At 39.9% G+C, this 16,566-nt stretch overlaps 1 protein-coding gene across 1 annotated transcript in view; it reads right to left on the bottom strand.

Annotated features, from left to right (window-relative positions):
- Positions 1–16,566, bottom strand: part of Mep1a (meprin A subunit alpha) — a 50,692-nt gene that overhangs the window by 33,647 nt on the left and 479 nt on the right. The window contains exons 4-6 of the mRNA XM_008846726.2: positions 14,100–14,140; positions 12,554–12,629; positions 8,075–8,192 (exon numbers count right to left, since the gene is read on the bottom strand). Coding sequence (XP_008844948.1) covers positions 8,075–8,192; positions 12,554–12,629; positions 14,100–14,140 — 235 coding nt within the window. The remainder of the gene's footprint in view (positions 1–8,074; positions 8,193–12,553; positions 12,630–14,099; positions 14,141–16,566) is intronic.

Raw genomic sequence — 16,566 nt, 5'->3', positions numbered from 1 at the left:
TATACTTTTGGATTTGTATGGTGAAATATCGTTCCAAATGGAACGATATGTTAAATGAATGTTACATGAATGTTAAAAAATTAATTAGCATATTGTAGGAAAATATTAAGAAAATTGAACTTAGGGCTGGAGAGATGATGGCTAAGTGGTTAAGAGCTCTGGTTGTTCTTGCAGAAGACCTGAGTTTGAATCCCAGCACCTGCATGGCAGCTAACAACTGTCCGTAACTACAGACCCAGGGGATCCAACAGCCTCTTCTGACCTCCGCAGGCATTGTACAACACTGGTGCACTTACCTACATTCAGGCAATGCACACATACACATAAAATAAAAATAATAAATAAAATATTTTTTGGAAAAAGAAAATTGAAGTTGGTTATAATATAAAGATTATTAAAATTTTAAGGTCAAAATTCAATACCCTGAGACAAAATTAATGATTTAGTATTAGTTACAAGAGAAAGTTTTCTTAAGTGTTAATTTGCTTAGAAAAACAAGGACTTTTAAATATAATTACTAAAAATTAAAAATTAGTTGCAGAATACTCCTTAAAGGATAAAGAAATTCAAAGGATTTCATAAAAAAAGAACCACCACATCAAACACTCCATTCAACTGGAGAGTAAAGACTATATCCAGGTACTTCTAACCTACTCCTCTACTACAAAATTCAAGGAGATGAACTTAAGAGTCTCATGTACCAACTTCATGTAAAGGACTCATTCATATGGACTTCAGAGATGCTGGGTGGGACTCATCTTCAATTAACTGACAATCAAGTACCCCCAAGTAACTGAACATTTCTCTCAATTTTTTGTTCTTTAAACTCTTTTATACTTAGCTATTTTTAATGGTTTCTGATATCTACTATTTCACTTAGTATATTCCTAAATGATAAAACAATGCTAATTTTGGTTTAAATTGTTATAAATGCTTACCCAGAACCCCTACCTTACTCAACTAGTTTTCATGTTTAAAAGATTTAAGTGCTTTTACTCTTTGCAAAAACATATATGTGTTTTCTTAATTATTCAGTATAATTTGGATAAAAAACCCAGTTTTCAAATTCAAATTTGTATATATACATAGTATATATATTTGTATATTATGTACATAGTATATCATATATAATATTTATATATTTTTAACCAAATTCAACCAAATACACTAAAAGGGCCCTAAAATGTACTCCAATGTTTAACGAGTAATTACAACCTTATTTTCTCTAGATAGAAATACCAAAGATTTGGGTTAATTCTTCTTATCCAAATTATACAAGACATCACTCTAATAGCAATGAATTCATGATACTTTATAGTTCAAATACTAATGTCCCTTGATTAAATGAGCATCTAAGTGTCCTATATAGTACAATTAGCTGGGATAAAAACAATTAAACAATATGTATATTTTACTAAGGAAATGGATAATTTCCATTTCTAATAATTAAAAAAAAAAAGTAGTTGGTTAAGCCTTTAAGGCCTATAAAATTCTGATTTCCTAACAGGTTTGATCCCTTGTTTCTATTACTGTTATTAATATTTATTTTATAAATGAGGACATTCTTGCTAGAAGAAGGTATAAAGAATACTGTATTGTTTTGATATTTCTTCTATAACGTGTTTCATTTTTTTTTAAAAACTAAATCTGGTATGATGCCAATATAATAAAACAGATGAAGTCATTATCCACAGATAAGAACTACTAGAGTCAGAGCTAGCTACTCCATGAGATTATAGCTATAAGATCCAACTTATCCAAAGAAAGATTTGTTTAAATATTTCAAACATAAATAAAATAGTTCATAGAGCACCGATGACTGTAAACACAGGGGGAAACACAGTCAATCTCATTTTTATTTTAAATTTTATTGCCTTAATCTGTTATATTTGCTCCATTAGGCCAAGCAGTGCTATTGGTTATTTTAAGTATAATCATCCTATTATATGTCACATACAAATGTTATGTCAGATACAGAGGACGAAAGAAAAGAAAAGTCAGATCTGGATCATGATGGCTAATAGTTTTGATATGATCCAGGAGTTTCTTCCTTAATGGCTTTACCAGCTATTTTCTCTCTCTTGAAGACGGCTTTCTGATCTACAACTGAGCCTTGTCTACATTAGACTCTAGGAATGAGCCTTCCTAGCAACATGAGAATGAATAACATGTGGCCCCCGCATGCACAAAATGTGATGCTTGGCCAACAGGGGTAACTGTGAATAAAAGTCCCCGGAAAAAAACTCTTCCATCTTCAAATTGGACTTTCTCCTGCAAGGCTGATAAACTGATTAGAACTTCAATGAATGTGGAAAGTTTGGAATGTTGCAGGTCCAGAGTCTAATTACCATTTATCTCGGGTCATCTTCAGCCCCCTAAACAGCCACTCCTTGCCGATCGCTGTTTCTGAACTAACATCCTGTGACTAACAGATAAAAGCCTTTTAGAATGTATTAACTTAGCAGACCACCAGGTCTCACCAATCCAAAAGCTAAAAATGTCATCAGATAACACCTGAGACCTATAGTAAGAACCCTCCCACTTTGCTACAACCTGCCTCCTGAATGTATCCACCAATGTATTTGAAAAGTGTCTTGATTTATGACTTTTCTTTGTTCTGTTACTATAAAAATGTAAGACAACCGTTACCATGCTGGAACATGGAATTTGGGGTAACCTTAATGTGTGTTCCCAGGCCATGGTCACTCATATCTGGCTCCAGAATAAACTATCTCTTATCCCCTTTGAGGTGAGAGTTATGCTTTTGTGTCGACAATTCCTTGTAGATTTCTTAAATTTATCATGGAATGCCTCTAGCCCTCTAGCCCTCTTTTTCCCAAACAGTGTTTTTTTTCTTATAAATCCAATTTCCTTCTTCTGTCAGCAAACCCAGAGTTTCTCACAAATTCTGGTTTTAAATTTTGAAATCAGGTTCTATATTTTATCCAGCGCTGGCTGGAATAAGGAACTTGCCAGTAGTTTTAAATGCTCTTAGGCACAGCAAGTTCCTTAGCAATACTGACATTGTCTTTCTTGCTCGTTCTCCCCAAGATTATTAATATATTGTGCCTTGAAATATTAATTCAAATGCTATTTATTAAAAAACTCATGTGCACGTACCCACACACAGACACACACACACACACACAATTACAAATAAAAAATATATTTTTAAAAGGATATTGTAGACTGGGAAGAGTGCTCAGTGGATAAAGTGCTTGTCACAGAAGTGTCATGACCTGAGTTCAGATCCTTAAAACTCACATAAAGCTGTGCGTGGCAGCACATGTGTGTAATCCCGGTTGTTCCTAGGACAAGATAAGAGACAAAGACAGATGATGCTCTGCAAGCTCAGGCCAGCTAGCTTGGTGTGTGCATGGTGCACAGCAAAAGAGAGACCCTGTCCAAACAAGGTGGACGGTAAGGATGGACACCTGAGCTTCTCCTTTCCCTCCACATGCATGCATGGCAAACAGGACTGTACTCATACACACAAATGCGTGTGCACACACACACACATCATACATACATACATACACATACAAATGGATATTTTATAATGACTCTACTTAAATATGACCTCTAGAGCATATAATTCACCAACTTTAAGTGTGTACCTTAAAGATTTGTAATAAATTTAATAAATTGTTCAAGCGTAGGCCTAAACTATAATCAATCTTCCTCTCTGGCAGTAGCATTTCATTATCAAATAAGTTTACTCCACAAATTATCTAGAATCAAACAGAAGACTTTGTTGAATATTTTTATACCCCATAGCATAATATCTCACATCAACATCTGATCCCAAACAACAGAAAAGCGTAAGTTGCAAGAACAACATTTTAATTCTGCCATACCATAACCCTTTGATTGCACCCTTCTTACAAGGCCCAGTAGGCTTCTAGCCTTGGGGACCAATGCCTTGAATGGTTTCAGGGTACTGGGGGCCAGTCCCTGCCCCCAAATACTCTCCCTCCCTTTTCTCCTTTGTTAATAGGTAAGTATAATAGAGGTATTTCTTAGCTATAGACAATAAGAGCACACAAATTCAGCTTCTAGAGAAGATGTCTATTCCAGTTGGCCTGCCTCCTGTCAGATCCTGGAAACTGAGTTAACAGCTGAAAGGAAGCCAAGATAATTTTACTGAGAATAGAATTTTGGGACCATCTGTGGAAGTGCACACCTGTAATCTCAGCACTCGGGAGGGGAAGACCAAAGGATCAGGAATTTAATGCTAGCCTCAGCTACATAGTAAGTTTGGGGGTAGCCTGGGTTACATTAAGACATTGTAATAAAATAAAAGGACTTTGGAAAGTAATCATAGCACCTTTATTTTCTAGAAGTTTCTCTTTATGAACAAAATTATGCAAAAGAAATAAAGAAAATTAAATTTTCTTTGGAAATTTGCAATGAATTATTTGATTCAAAGATTCCATAGCTTCTTAAGTTCAGAGATTTCCAGGAAAAAAGTTTTCAAAAGTGTTGGAGACCTCTGTTATGCCAAGTAGAAGTCCCTTCACGACCGGACAGCTCATGCAGCTCGGGATCATGTGCTGAGGGCTCCTTTCATAGCAGGGTGCCTCCCTGGCATCTTTCCTGACTCTCCTTTTGAAGTGCCCACCACAAATGCCGTAACATAAACATGGCCTTTGGCTCTGAAAGGTACCATGCCTTCCTGTAATTTTTCCAGGCAGTCAACAGTCTAGCAGTGTGGCAGAAATCCACTTCCATATGTAAATAGAATGCCTCACAAAGCATCTAACAGCCAAAGCTTTTACCACTACCCCCATGGTATAAGTATCCTAGTCTTCTCTTAATAGACAGAGAGCTGGGTCACAGAGCTGCTGAATTACTGAGAGCAGAGACACTTAATAAAGCTGTAACACAGACTAAGCCGAGTCTTGAGTCCTGTGCCTTACTACTGGTGACCTAGCCTCTCCAGGGGGCGCACTCCCTCGTGACCGACTTGCGGACATTCCTAGCTTTCGCTAGCCTCGTACTCTTCCGGTGGGGTTCAGTGGCCAGTGGACCTCGCATCCTGAGGAAAAGTAGACGGGTGAAACAGGGACAGGATTCAGCTGGACAACGCTCCAGTAGCAGAGAAGCTGTCAGCACCGGAGCTGCGGACAGCGACCTATCTGCTGCCGCTCCCAGAGACGCCTGTGGCCAGAGCCGGGCCGACTCGCCAGGTGTGGCAGGGACCCCGAGATCCAGGGGCCTAGAGCGACCCCCAGATACCCGCACACCCCACGCCTGAGGCCCATAGAGACACGGAGAAGCCCGCGGGGCCAGACCTGCCTTCCTCCAGACGCACGGCGGGGGAGCCTGCGGACCCGCCGTGCCATTCCGGGAGTGCGCCCAGAGAGCGCGCACCATACAAAAGCAGAGAACCTCTGAAATGTTTGGTTATGGCAGGTCTGAGCCACATGTTAAATCTTTTCCCTTCATGCAAAATAGAAGTTTCAAGAAACGGAGCTGGTGTATAGGCCTGTAATCCCATCTGCTCAGGAGGCTGAGGCAGGAGGCTTCGAAGTTCAAGTTCTACCTGGGCCATGTGTGTTTTCAAACCCAGCACGAACCGTTTAGTGAGAACTTGTCTCAAATTTCTTTTCTAAAGTTAAAAAGTGAAAAGAGAGCTGAGGATGTTGTAGCTCAGTGGTAGAGGGCTTGCCCAGCACGAAAGGCCTTGAGTTCAGTGACTAGCACTGAAAGGAAAATAAAGCCAAACACTTATTTTCTCCATCCAGAACTCTCAAATTGGGCCAGAGTGGCCAATAAAGAGAATTTCCTGTTGCCAAGCCTGAGAACCCGAGTTCAATCCCAGGGACCCACATGATGGAAGGAGACATCCATCCACTTCCTCATGTGCACTGCATCACAGAGATACACACACACACACACACACACACACACACACTCCACTTATACACAAATAGATAAAACGTAATAAATTTCTTTAAAACTTCGAATAATATAGCACATATTCCAAAACTAATTCATTATTTTATCCTCAAAGTGATTCTTTCAAATAAGCAGTAGTCTGACCCTCTGTGGAAGAAATTAACCCTCACCATCCATTCAAGCCGGAAGTTAAAGACAGCTCTGACTTCACTCTTTTGCTAACCTTGTAGTTAGTCTGCAGGAGGTCTCACTTCCATCTTGCCAACATGTGTTAAAACTCTTACTATTTCTCTCCTACCTCACCTGCCACTTGAAAACCATGTGAGCTCTAAAACTATGCTACTATATGTCTCAGCACATAGTAGGTATGCATTTTTAAAATAAAAGAATGAAATAAGAAACTACTCAGGTAAGCTAGGCATTCAGTCTGTATCTAAGCAGGATACGTACTTTGTTTCTGTTCATTGATTTATTTTTGCATGCTTTTATTCTGAAGAGGATAAATCCATATGCTAACTCCCCTTTTCATCTCTTTCAGCCAACCAGGAGTAACAAAAACCTCAGGGTCAGAAATAGACAATCTTTGTGGACAAAAGCCGGAGGCAGGGATGGGACTATGGAATGAAGACACCATTTCAGATAGGGCTTGAAGATAAAAGCCAACTGTGTCTCTGCTAGTGATGACTCTGCCTGTCAACCACATCCAGCCTAGGTTGATTGGGCTGATTGCCACATATACCACTGAAGAAAGTGACAGAAAGCAATCCCTTCCTTCCTTCCTTCCTTCCTTCCTTCCTTCCTTCCTTCCTTCCTTCCTCCCTCCCTCCCTCCCTCCCTCTCTCTTTCTTTCTTTCTTTCTTTCTTTCTTTCTTTCTTTCTTTCTTTCTTTCTTTCTTTCTCTGTTCTTTTAAGACAGGGTCTCCCTGTAGCCCCATCTGGCCTGGAACTTGTTATATAGACTAGGCTGGCCTCCATCTCACAGAGATCTGTCTGCCTCTGCCTTCCAAGTGCTGGGATTAAATGTGTGTACCACCACACCCAACTCAAAAGCTTCTTTTTTGATCTACTTTCTTAGACATAAAAACCTATGAAGAACAAACTTGTATCTAGATATTTTCAGAATTCAGCCAACAGAGTCTTACAACATAGAACAGCACTGTCAAAAATCTGTACTTCAATAAGCCTGACTTTAAAAACAAAGCAAAACAAAACAAAAAACTACTGTAACTTAAAATATGACCCATTCCCTCCAAAGCTCAGGGAACCTTGTGGAAGAGGAGGGAGGGAGATTGTAAGAGCTAGGTGTCAGGGAGGATTGTCCTGAAACTGTCTTCTGAGCTAACAAGGCCACTGCACTCAGGGACTCACAGCAGTCTCTAGTTCCGTCACAAGACCACACAGGATCAAGTCAGTCAACATTCCAGCATGGATAGGGGAGGAGTGCCTGAGGCCCCACCAGTAGCTGAGGAGCTACTGGCAATTGATGACTGATGAGGGACATTCAGGGTTACAGATTCTAGTAGGCTGACTATTAGTGGATAGCCAACTCTATACCCATGGGCATACTGTCATCACTGATTGATTCAGTGATTAATCAGTAAAAAGTGAACACGTGAAGTTGGAAGGCGGATGCATTGGGGGAGGTCTGGGAAGAGTTGGAAAGGGGTGATGGGATTGTTAGATCAAAACACATTGCATACATATTTGACATTCTCAAAGAGTAAGTAAATTTTAAAAAATCATGACCTAAAACTAGGAAGAATAAAATGAGAGAAATTTTTCTGGCCCCAGATGTAATTCAAACAATCTCTTTCTGTTTAGCATATGAAAATATTTTACAGTAAAAAAATCAGTGGCAGACTGACGAGTTGGATCAACAGTTAGGAGTACGTGCTGCTCTCGCAGAGGACTAAGATTCAGTTCCTAGCACCCACAGGGAAGCTCACAACAGTCTGTAACTCCAGATCTAGCTGATCAAATGGCCTCTTCTGGTCTCCTCTGGCATTGCATGACATGGGTGGACTTACATACATGCAAGTAAAATACACACATAAAATAAAAACAAAGAAATAAAAATTTAAAAACCACAGTGAAAGATATTTTTCTTCTTCTGCCAATAATTTCTTTTAGCTTTCAAAATGCATGCTTTTCATAGTCTGTATTTCATACTAACCCAGAAAATTCCTGGAAGATGATGTACGAACTCTCCCCTTCGTAGGGTTTAAAATCCACACAGGACTTGAGGCGGAACATCTCAAAGGCATTGAGGATGGCTCCTTTGGCATTCAGCCCTGTAGAAATCAATGAAAACATCACCAAGCTTTACTTAGATCTTCAATAATAGACATGACTGCAGTTTACAGAAAATTGTGCTACTACTACAAAATCCACAGGGGTGCCTTAGAGAATTTTTTTCTTTCTTAGTCATAAATCGATTTCTTGGAAACTAAAACTGCAGTTAGTTGTGGACACAGAGATAGTGCTTACTTTAAACATGTAGTGGAAAGCCAACTACAGAATAGGAGTTCGTGCATGTGTACATAGTTGGATACAATCATAAAACAATGTCTTGCTGTTTTCTTCATTTTCCCTTCATTCAAGCAGAGGTTGGGAGAGCTTTGCCTTGGAAGAATCACGTGGCAGGGCAGAAAACACAAGTAGCTCTGGCGTTTATATGCATGATAAATTAGCTTGGAGAGAAGCTGTGGAAATAGCATCCCTTACCCCAGACTAAAAAGATATCTCTGCTAGGACTGGGGATGTAGCTCAGCTGGTAGAATGCTTGCCTAGCATGCATAAGGCCTTGGGTTCGATCCTCAACATTGCATAAACTGGATGTGGCAGTGACGGCTATAATCCTAGCACTTCAGAAGTGCAGGAGGATCAGGAGTTCAAGGTCATCCTCAGCTACACAGCAAGTTGAAGGCTAGCCTGGCCTACACGAGCCCTTGTCTCAAAAATAAAATCTCCGTAGGTGGAGGAGAGCATAGCTTAAAAAGTGTGAGGTTCTAGAAGCAAAACATGAGATGTTAGCCTGCTTCCCCTGTAAGATCACTAAGAAAGAGGCCAGCATTGTATACACACGGTTTACCTAAGATTGCTCTACCCTAAAGCAGCAGAAGCCAATGGACCTGAAGGAACAGGAATGACAGATGCTGGTGGTTCAGACATCTTCCCTTTAGTCTAACATGTATCGTAGCATTGCTGTGACAAGGATGGGTTGATACCCAGACAACTGAGGTTTTACATTTTACTTTATGTGTAGTTTGTAGGACACAGATGCACTTACATACATGCAGGCAAAACACTCAGGCACATAAAATAAAGATAATAATGAAAAAAAATTGAAATAGAGAACTAAATGACTCTGTAATGGTTTAATAAAAATTATCCCATGGGGGGGGGGCGTAAAGTCACTCTGTGTGTCCCCCTCTCCCTGCAAGAGGTACACTTGATTTCCTTGAATGGTCCTTTCATAGGTGGTAGGTGGTCTGCTGCACCACGATAGGTTAGCTCCTTTACTAAAAGGAGCTTGTTTACACCTCATTGCATTGTTAATTCCCAGAAGGAAGCCCTGTGAGCTTAGCTGGAAGGCCAGCTGTGTTCAGCTGGAAAATCTTCTGAGGGTTTCCTGACGCTGCAGTGGGGTGGGGGAGGGGCTTAAATCTGACAAATCCTCCCACAGCTATTGGTTACAGACTGGAAAACTTAAAAAAAGAAATTCATTAAACGCACTAAAAGATGACCAGAACACAAAGTAGAGGAAATTCTATCCATGAAAGAAGGAAATGTCATTGGGTAAGGTTCACACTGTTACAGCCTTTTGAAAGGGCGTATTCCATGGTCCTTTTAGTGTCGCGAAGAGTGAACTGAACCATAAATCTGCTATGTAAGTTCTTGACATCTCCCAGGAACGACTATGGAACTAATTTTCAGCTTCAGTGGATGAAAAGTCAAAGAATCAAGAGAGGAAAAATCAGGGAAAGATAAGAGCTGTGATCCAGGAGTAGATGTGGTTCCCAAGTGATCCTTCAGCCCTCATCTAACTCAGGAAGTATGCATAAGTGGGGGCAGCTCCAAGTAGTTTAGTAGGAAATAGCAGGTGGAAAGTTGACCAAGCTTAACAGAAAGCTCACGTGTTGCTCATCATGGTCAAAAACGAATCAAGAGTTGGAGCCACGTGAAGTTGGAGTGGCTGGGAAAACCCTTGGGCATTCCACTAAAACCCCAGAGACACCAAGGAGGCTTAAGAGACATGACTACGCCCTAGAGCTCAGAGATCTGCTTGGAAATAGGACCATCCCAAAGCAAAGCCTTCATAAATAACAGTTAAATTACTGGCACCGTGATTTAAAACTTAACGGCCTTCAGAGCAGATTGACAGCACAAAATCACCAAGTGTATGAGGAAGCAGGAAATTATGATCCACCGAGCACAAGAGGACCCAAATATTAGAGTTGGCAAAGAGTTTAAAGCACTACTGTATATTTGTTAAAGGGTTTTAAAGAAAAAGAGGAACCAACAAAGAATCATGGCAAAGAAATGAAATTTTAATAAAAGTATCAAGCGAAAATTCTATCAGTTTTCCTGTCAGTTAATCTTTACTGTCAGAATGATGAATTACATCCCTTCAAACTGTGTAAGCCCTTCCTCTTTTGAGTTGCACTTTATCAAGGGTTTGGTCACAGCAAAAAGAAAAGTAACTAATGCAGCAATATATCCCAAATGGAAAATTCATGGAATGATTTTAATAGAAAACTAGAGATGGTTTAAAAAAGAAAGGGATCACAGAGAAAATAGTAATAAAATGAACAGTGTCTTAAGAACTAATGGGGAACATCAGTCTAACGTGTTTATAATTAAGAGTTTCAGGATAGGAGAGGCATGTAAGAATATTTGGAAAATAATGACCTATGATTTCTCAGACTTGATATTTTAATATTATCTTAGAGATCTAAGAAGTTTGGTGAACCTAGGTAGGATAAATTCAAAGAACTTTTCTTGACTTTTAACTTCCGATCCTCCAGCCTTCATCTGCCAGGACCTGGGATTACAGGAGTTTCTCTCTATATCACTTCTTTATAGACCACTAGAGATGGAACCCAGTGCTTCATGAAGACTAGGCTATGCTACCAAGTGAGCTACATTTCCAGCCCTCAGGAAGTCGTACGTACATTGAGAAGCAGTGACTTAATACTTCGCATAGACCTGGTGAAACTTCAATAAAATATCAGGTGAAGGCATGGTGCTTAGCACATGAGAAGGTGGTGCGGATGAGACAATCAGGAGGGAAAATAGTCAAGGGAAAGAGCTCCTTCCATTTCTTAAATTATACTTCAGGAAATACTAGCATGCTATGAATTTGCAGGCATGCTGGCAAACCCTGGGGGAAATGACTCTATTTCCCAATACCCTGAGAACAACAGTGTTTATATCTAGCTATTTGCTCTCAAAAGGATTAGAAGCAACACTGATAACAGTGACAGAAAACATTGAAACACAACTGACTTATCTAGAGAGTAGGGACAGCCCAGGTGCCCAGTGAGGTGAAGCAGCCTTGCCCTGGTTTCCCCTCTTCCCGTTCATCCTTGCCATCTATGAAGAGTGGGCTTTGTAGACAGGGAATCGCTGTGGCTGCTATAAGTCCGCTGCTTGAAGATCAGCCAAGTGCCTGCTTATGACATGCATTCATTTTCTACCAATTAATATTTCTATAGTCACTAAACATCAACTACCCAGATATTTATCTTAAGGGAGAAGAAAGTAGAAACTATTAAGCTTGAGAAAACAGTACCATGAGAGTGTGAAATATATGCTTTCCATTTCTCAAAATTGGGTCATGTTCTTCTTGACACAAAAAAGGAAGAAATAAATATGCTGGAAAATAATATCCTCATTCTGTATTCAGCTCAGTCTAAATAAACTTTTGAAGTATACGTTTTTAATGATTATGACATTGAATTATACCCAGCTGTAGCTCTGTTCCTTAGCTTACTGCTGGTTTTATTAACATTTTAATGTGTGCTGGAACTTTTACATCTGTGCTTGTGCGTGTGTGTGTGTGTGTGTGTGTGTGTGTGTGTGTTTCTGTGTCTTTGTTCTAGAGGCAAGCAATTAGTTTTGGCGCTGTTCCTCAGGTGCAATTCACTTTTTTTGAGGCAGAGCCTCTCTCTCTCTCTCTCTCTCTCTCTCTCGCTCTCTCTCTCTCTCTCTCCTCTTGCTCACCAGATAGGATGGACTGGTTGGCCCATAGCCCCAGGGACCTACCTGTCTCTACCTCCCAAGCACTGGGATTACAAACACAAGTCATCATGTCTGATTTTTCACATGGGGTCCTGAGGATTGAACTCGGGTCCTCATGTTTCAAGGCAAATTTTAGTTAAGTCCTCTCAGATTGTCTCATCCGCACCACCCTCTCACGTGTTTAGCACTGTGCCTTCACCTGGTATTTTATGGCCTTATTCTTTGCCACTTTCCCACAGAGAGTGTTAACCTGTAGTCCTAGTTTTGATAAGATTCTTTCTTCCCTTGAGGTAAAGAACCTTTAGGACTCTATATATTGGTGACTGCTCTCAGTCTGAAGCTGGTGAACAGGAGAAAAGGGAAACAGAACTTTGACCAGAAGCGCCTTCTGGAGAACAATTGCCATTACCCAGATTATCAGCAAGAATGTAAGGAATGGGAAATTTCCATCTGCTGCTTGGGTCTCTCAGGCCATTTCTCAAGCTCTGTGAAAACAAAAGCAAAAATAATATTGTCTCAGTTCCATCCATTTTCCCATCAATTTCATTTTTCTTTACAGCTGAATAGAATTCCATTTTATACATGTATCACATGCCCTAGGCTCAGAAAGAAAAGCACTACATGGTCTCTCTCTCTCCCAGAAGGATCCTATTTCTAGTTTCTAATCTTTATGTATTGGTATTTAGGTGGAAGTAAGCATGTATAGAGGCTAAGAAAATAAAAAGAGACCCATAAGATGAGGAAAAAGAGGTTCCAAGAGAGAAGGGTAGGGAGGGTCGCCCAAAGCAAGTGATTTGAAAGTGGAAGATGAAATACTAGGGTTGGAAGGGCTTAATGGTGAATGGGGAGATGGAACGACCAGGGAAGGGATAGGGGAGGAGGGTGAACCAGCCAAAACTAAATATATGTGTAAATACCATAAGGAAACCAGCTATTCTGAAAGCTAATTTAAAAATAATAATGCTGGGTATGGAAATGTATGCCTTTAATCCCAGCACTCTGGAGGCAGAGGCAGGCAGATTTCTGTGAGATTAAGGCCAGCTTGGTCTATATACTGAGTTCCAGGACAGCTGGGGCAATAGGGAGACCCTGTCTCAAACAAAACAAAAGAAAAACAAAACAACAACAACAACAACAACAACAAAACCCAACAAAAAACCAAAACCAAACCAACAACAAACCAGAAGCGGGCTGGAGAGTTGGCTCAGCAGTTAAGAGCACTGGCTTCTCTTGCAGAGGACCAGATTTGATTCCCAGCACAGCACCCACATGGTGACTAACAACTATCCTAACTCCAGTTCCAGGGGAATTCAACACCCTCTTCTGACCTCCTCAGGCACTGCATGACATGGGTGCACTTACATAGATGCAGGCAATACAATCATACACATAAAATAATAAAAATAATAGATAAAAAACAGAAACAACAATAAGTAAACAGTAAAATAACAATAACAAAATGTCAAAACAAACAATAAAAAAGCAATGCCTGGGAAACCTAGCAACACTACCTTCATCTTTCATTCAATTTTCACACTACAAAGAACGGATAAAGCAATCTAAATAATTTAGTGGCATTTGTGCTCTCATTATAAAACACTAGGAATTTTTTAGAGATAATTTTTGAAATTCAGAGGAATTATTAGGAACAAAATAAAGAGGCCAGGTGTCCCCAAACCTGGCACGACACCTACAAACATATCAGCACATTTTCCTCCTTCCTAGTCTTCCTTTAGGAAAAATTGAATAAATGACCTGTTTAATAATGGTAGGCTTTTCTGTGCTGTTTGCTTGTTTTTATTACTATCAGCTACAGGCGAAGTTTTTATGGGTATAGATTATAGATTAGAATCGTGCTTCTCCTCCACACTGTCCAACCTGGGAGTCGCCACAGAGCAGAGGCTGAGCTCCCAGTGCTGTCCAAGGGATGTTACTGTACCATTGGTAGCACTCACCGGCAGAAGGATGTCCCCTTGAAACAGGTCCAGGCCTGCAGCTAAGGATGAAGTTAAAAAGAAAGGGATATTTGAAATGAACATTATTAAAAGACAGCTTACAATAAAACTAATCTCTGCCATTACGCATCTTTTATCTTTATGCACTACAACTCTTTTGGAAATTCACATTTTTCCCTCTACTTGAGCAAGTGTGAATGACCAGTATTACATATCGATATGCCCTCTTTTCAATTTTGGAATAAAAAGATCTTCTCCAAGAACCTTAGCACTGAGATGAGTTAGAAGGGATCTTATTGGTCAGGAATTCTAAACTTTTCATCCTTCGAAGGAGGAGATGGGATCCGGAGAGAAATCATGAGCTAGGAGGTCACTGTCTAAGCGAACATTAAAGCTGACATTCCATCCTGGTCCTTTGTGCTCTCTTGCCTTCTGAATCAAGGTAAGTGAATTTGGTTTGCTTCTTTCCATGAAAAGGATGCTGGCAGCCTCCAAAACTAAACCAGAGACACTGCCCTTGTAATAAGAAAGACCAGGGAAATGTGTGCAGATCTGTTCAACACTGTAGCCCCAAGTACCTGCTGTCAGATGCTCAGCAGAACAGACTCACGCTACTTGTATTGTGATCTCAAACAATTTTTGAAAATAAGATTCTTAAAGGGAAAGATCTTGTGGGAAAACTTCTTGGCTACTTAAAGAATGCCACTGAAGTATGTTTTTCATTTCACAGCAGTAAAAAAGTATAAGCAGTTGAATAAGTCTGCCTGGGTTCAACCTTTGGCCTTGAGTTAATTACTGTCATGTTGTCTCCTTAACGATACGAATAACAACATACCCCCAAATGCACAGACCTATAAAAATTAATTAAATGAGGTAACACATTTAAAAGTGCCTTAAAATGTGCCTGAAACAGAAATAGCTAAAGAATAATCATTAAAATTACAATTAAAATACACCACAATCTCCCCCACTGAGTAATTAGAGTCCAGGTGTTTTATCTATTTTTTTGTTTGTTTGAGACAGGGTCTTAAGTAACACAGGTTGGTTGTGACCATTCTATGTAGCCAAGGTTGACCTTAAACTCCTGATCCTCCTGCCTGTACCTCCTAAGTGCTAGTATTAGAGGCATTTGTCACTACACCCAGTTTTGAGTGATGCTGGGGATTAAACCCATGCCTATGTTCATACTGAGCAAGCACTCTAACTGAGCTACTTCCCCAGCCTGAGAATTCCACTGATTGTAACTTCCCGTGTTAGGAGCCCTATAAAAGGCAAACAACTTCAGACAGGATTGTTGCTTTGCAGTTCCAGCTGAAGACAGCCCCTGATTTGCAATTAGGAAACCAAGCCAGGGAGCAATCATGACAGTCTCATATCATAGCAGAAATCTATTCTGCAAAACCTGCTGCTTCTTTCCAAGTTTGTTCAGTTTTAGCATTGATACCACAGAGGTGTCAGGTGTTAGAAGGCAGCATGGCTTCCCCTGCCAAAGATGAAGACTGCCCTTCTCTACCTACTTCCCTATGCGTACATTCCATAGATATGTTTAATCTCTTTAAACCTGAACTAGTCACATGATAACAATAAACTAAATAACAACAAGCTGCAGGTGCATTGCCACCTCACTAGCCGTAGGGCCAGATAGCACTGTGAATAAGCTCACTAAAATCTTAACCCTGGTGCTTAGTCACCATAGATGGGGTCATGTGGTGGACATATGTTCTAAAAGAGTGCATATCTGGGGATGGCGAGATGGCTCAGCTGTTAAGAGCTGGCTGCTCTCTCAGAGGAGCCACATTTGATTCCCAGCACCCACATGGCAGCTAACAATCATCTCTAACGCCAGTTCCAGTTCCAGGGGATCCGACACCTTCTTCTGACCTCTGTGGGCATTGCACGACACGGGTGCACTTACACACATGCAGGCAATACACTCATACACAAAAAATAAAAAGAATAAATAAAATATTTAAAAAGTGCATATCTGACTAAATTAAGTCGTGATCTATTAACTACCCAATTGGTTCAGATAACATATACTGATTAACTGTTTTGTATGTCTTAGGTTTTTTCTAGATACTGGGGATACTGTAAACAGAAAGGAAGCCCTTAAGGAAATAGCATTGTTAATTAAGGGAAAGAGGAGACACATAATTTGAGGTCAACCAGGCAAGCCTTGGCTACACAGGGAGAACATGTCTCAAATTAATTAATTAATACAAACAATAAATTATTGTAAGTCCTCAATATTGTAAAAATTGAACTCACCCAAATTGATTTCAGAAATATCCTTTTGTTTTCCCAAATCTGTATCATGTGCTGTTAAAAATGAGAAAAAAATGTGTTACTAATCCTATTGAATGAAAGCTCAGAAATATAACATATGAAATGACTCTTACCATTTCCTTTAGAAAGATGCTTAATCTGAAAGGAAATAAATGTACAGAAGGTGGATAATCTATTGTTT

The sequence above is a fragment of the Nannospalax galili genome, unplaced genomic scaffold, assembly GCF_000622305.1.
Source record: "Nannospalax galili isolate Female #2095 unplaced genomic scaffold, S.galili_v1.0 scaffold803, whole genome shotgun sequence".
In the NCBI taxonomy this organism is placed as follows: Eukaryota; Metazoa; Chordata; class Mammalia; order Rodentia; family Spalacidae; genus Nannospalax; species Nannospalax galili.
The sequence above is the reverse complement of the archived record's forward strand: the minus strand, read 5'-3'. Positions and strand labels throughout refer to the sequence as shown.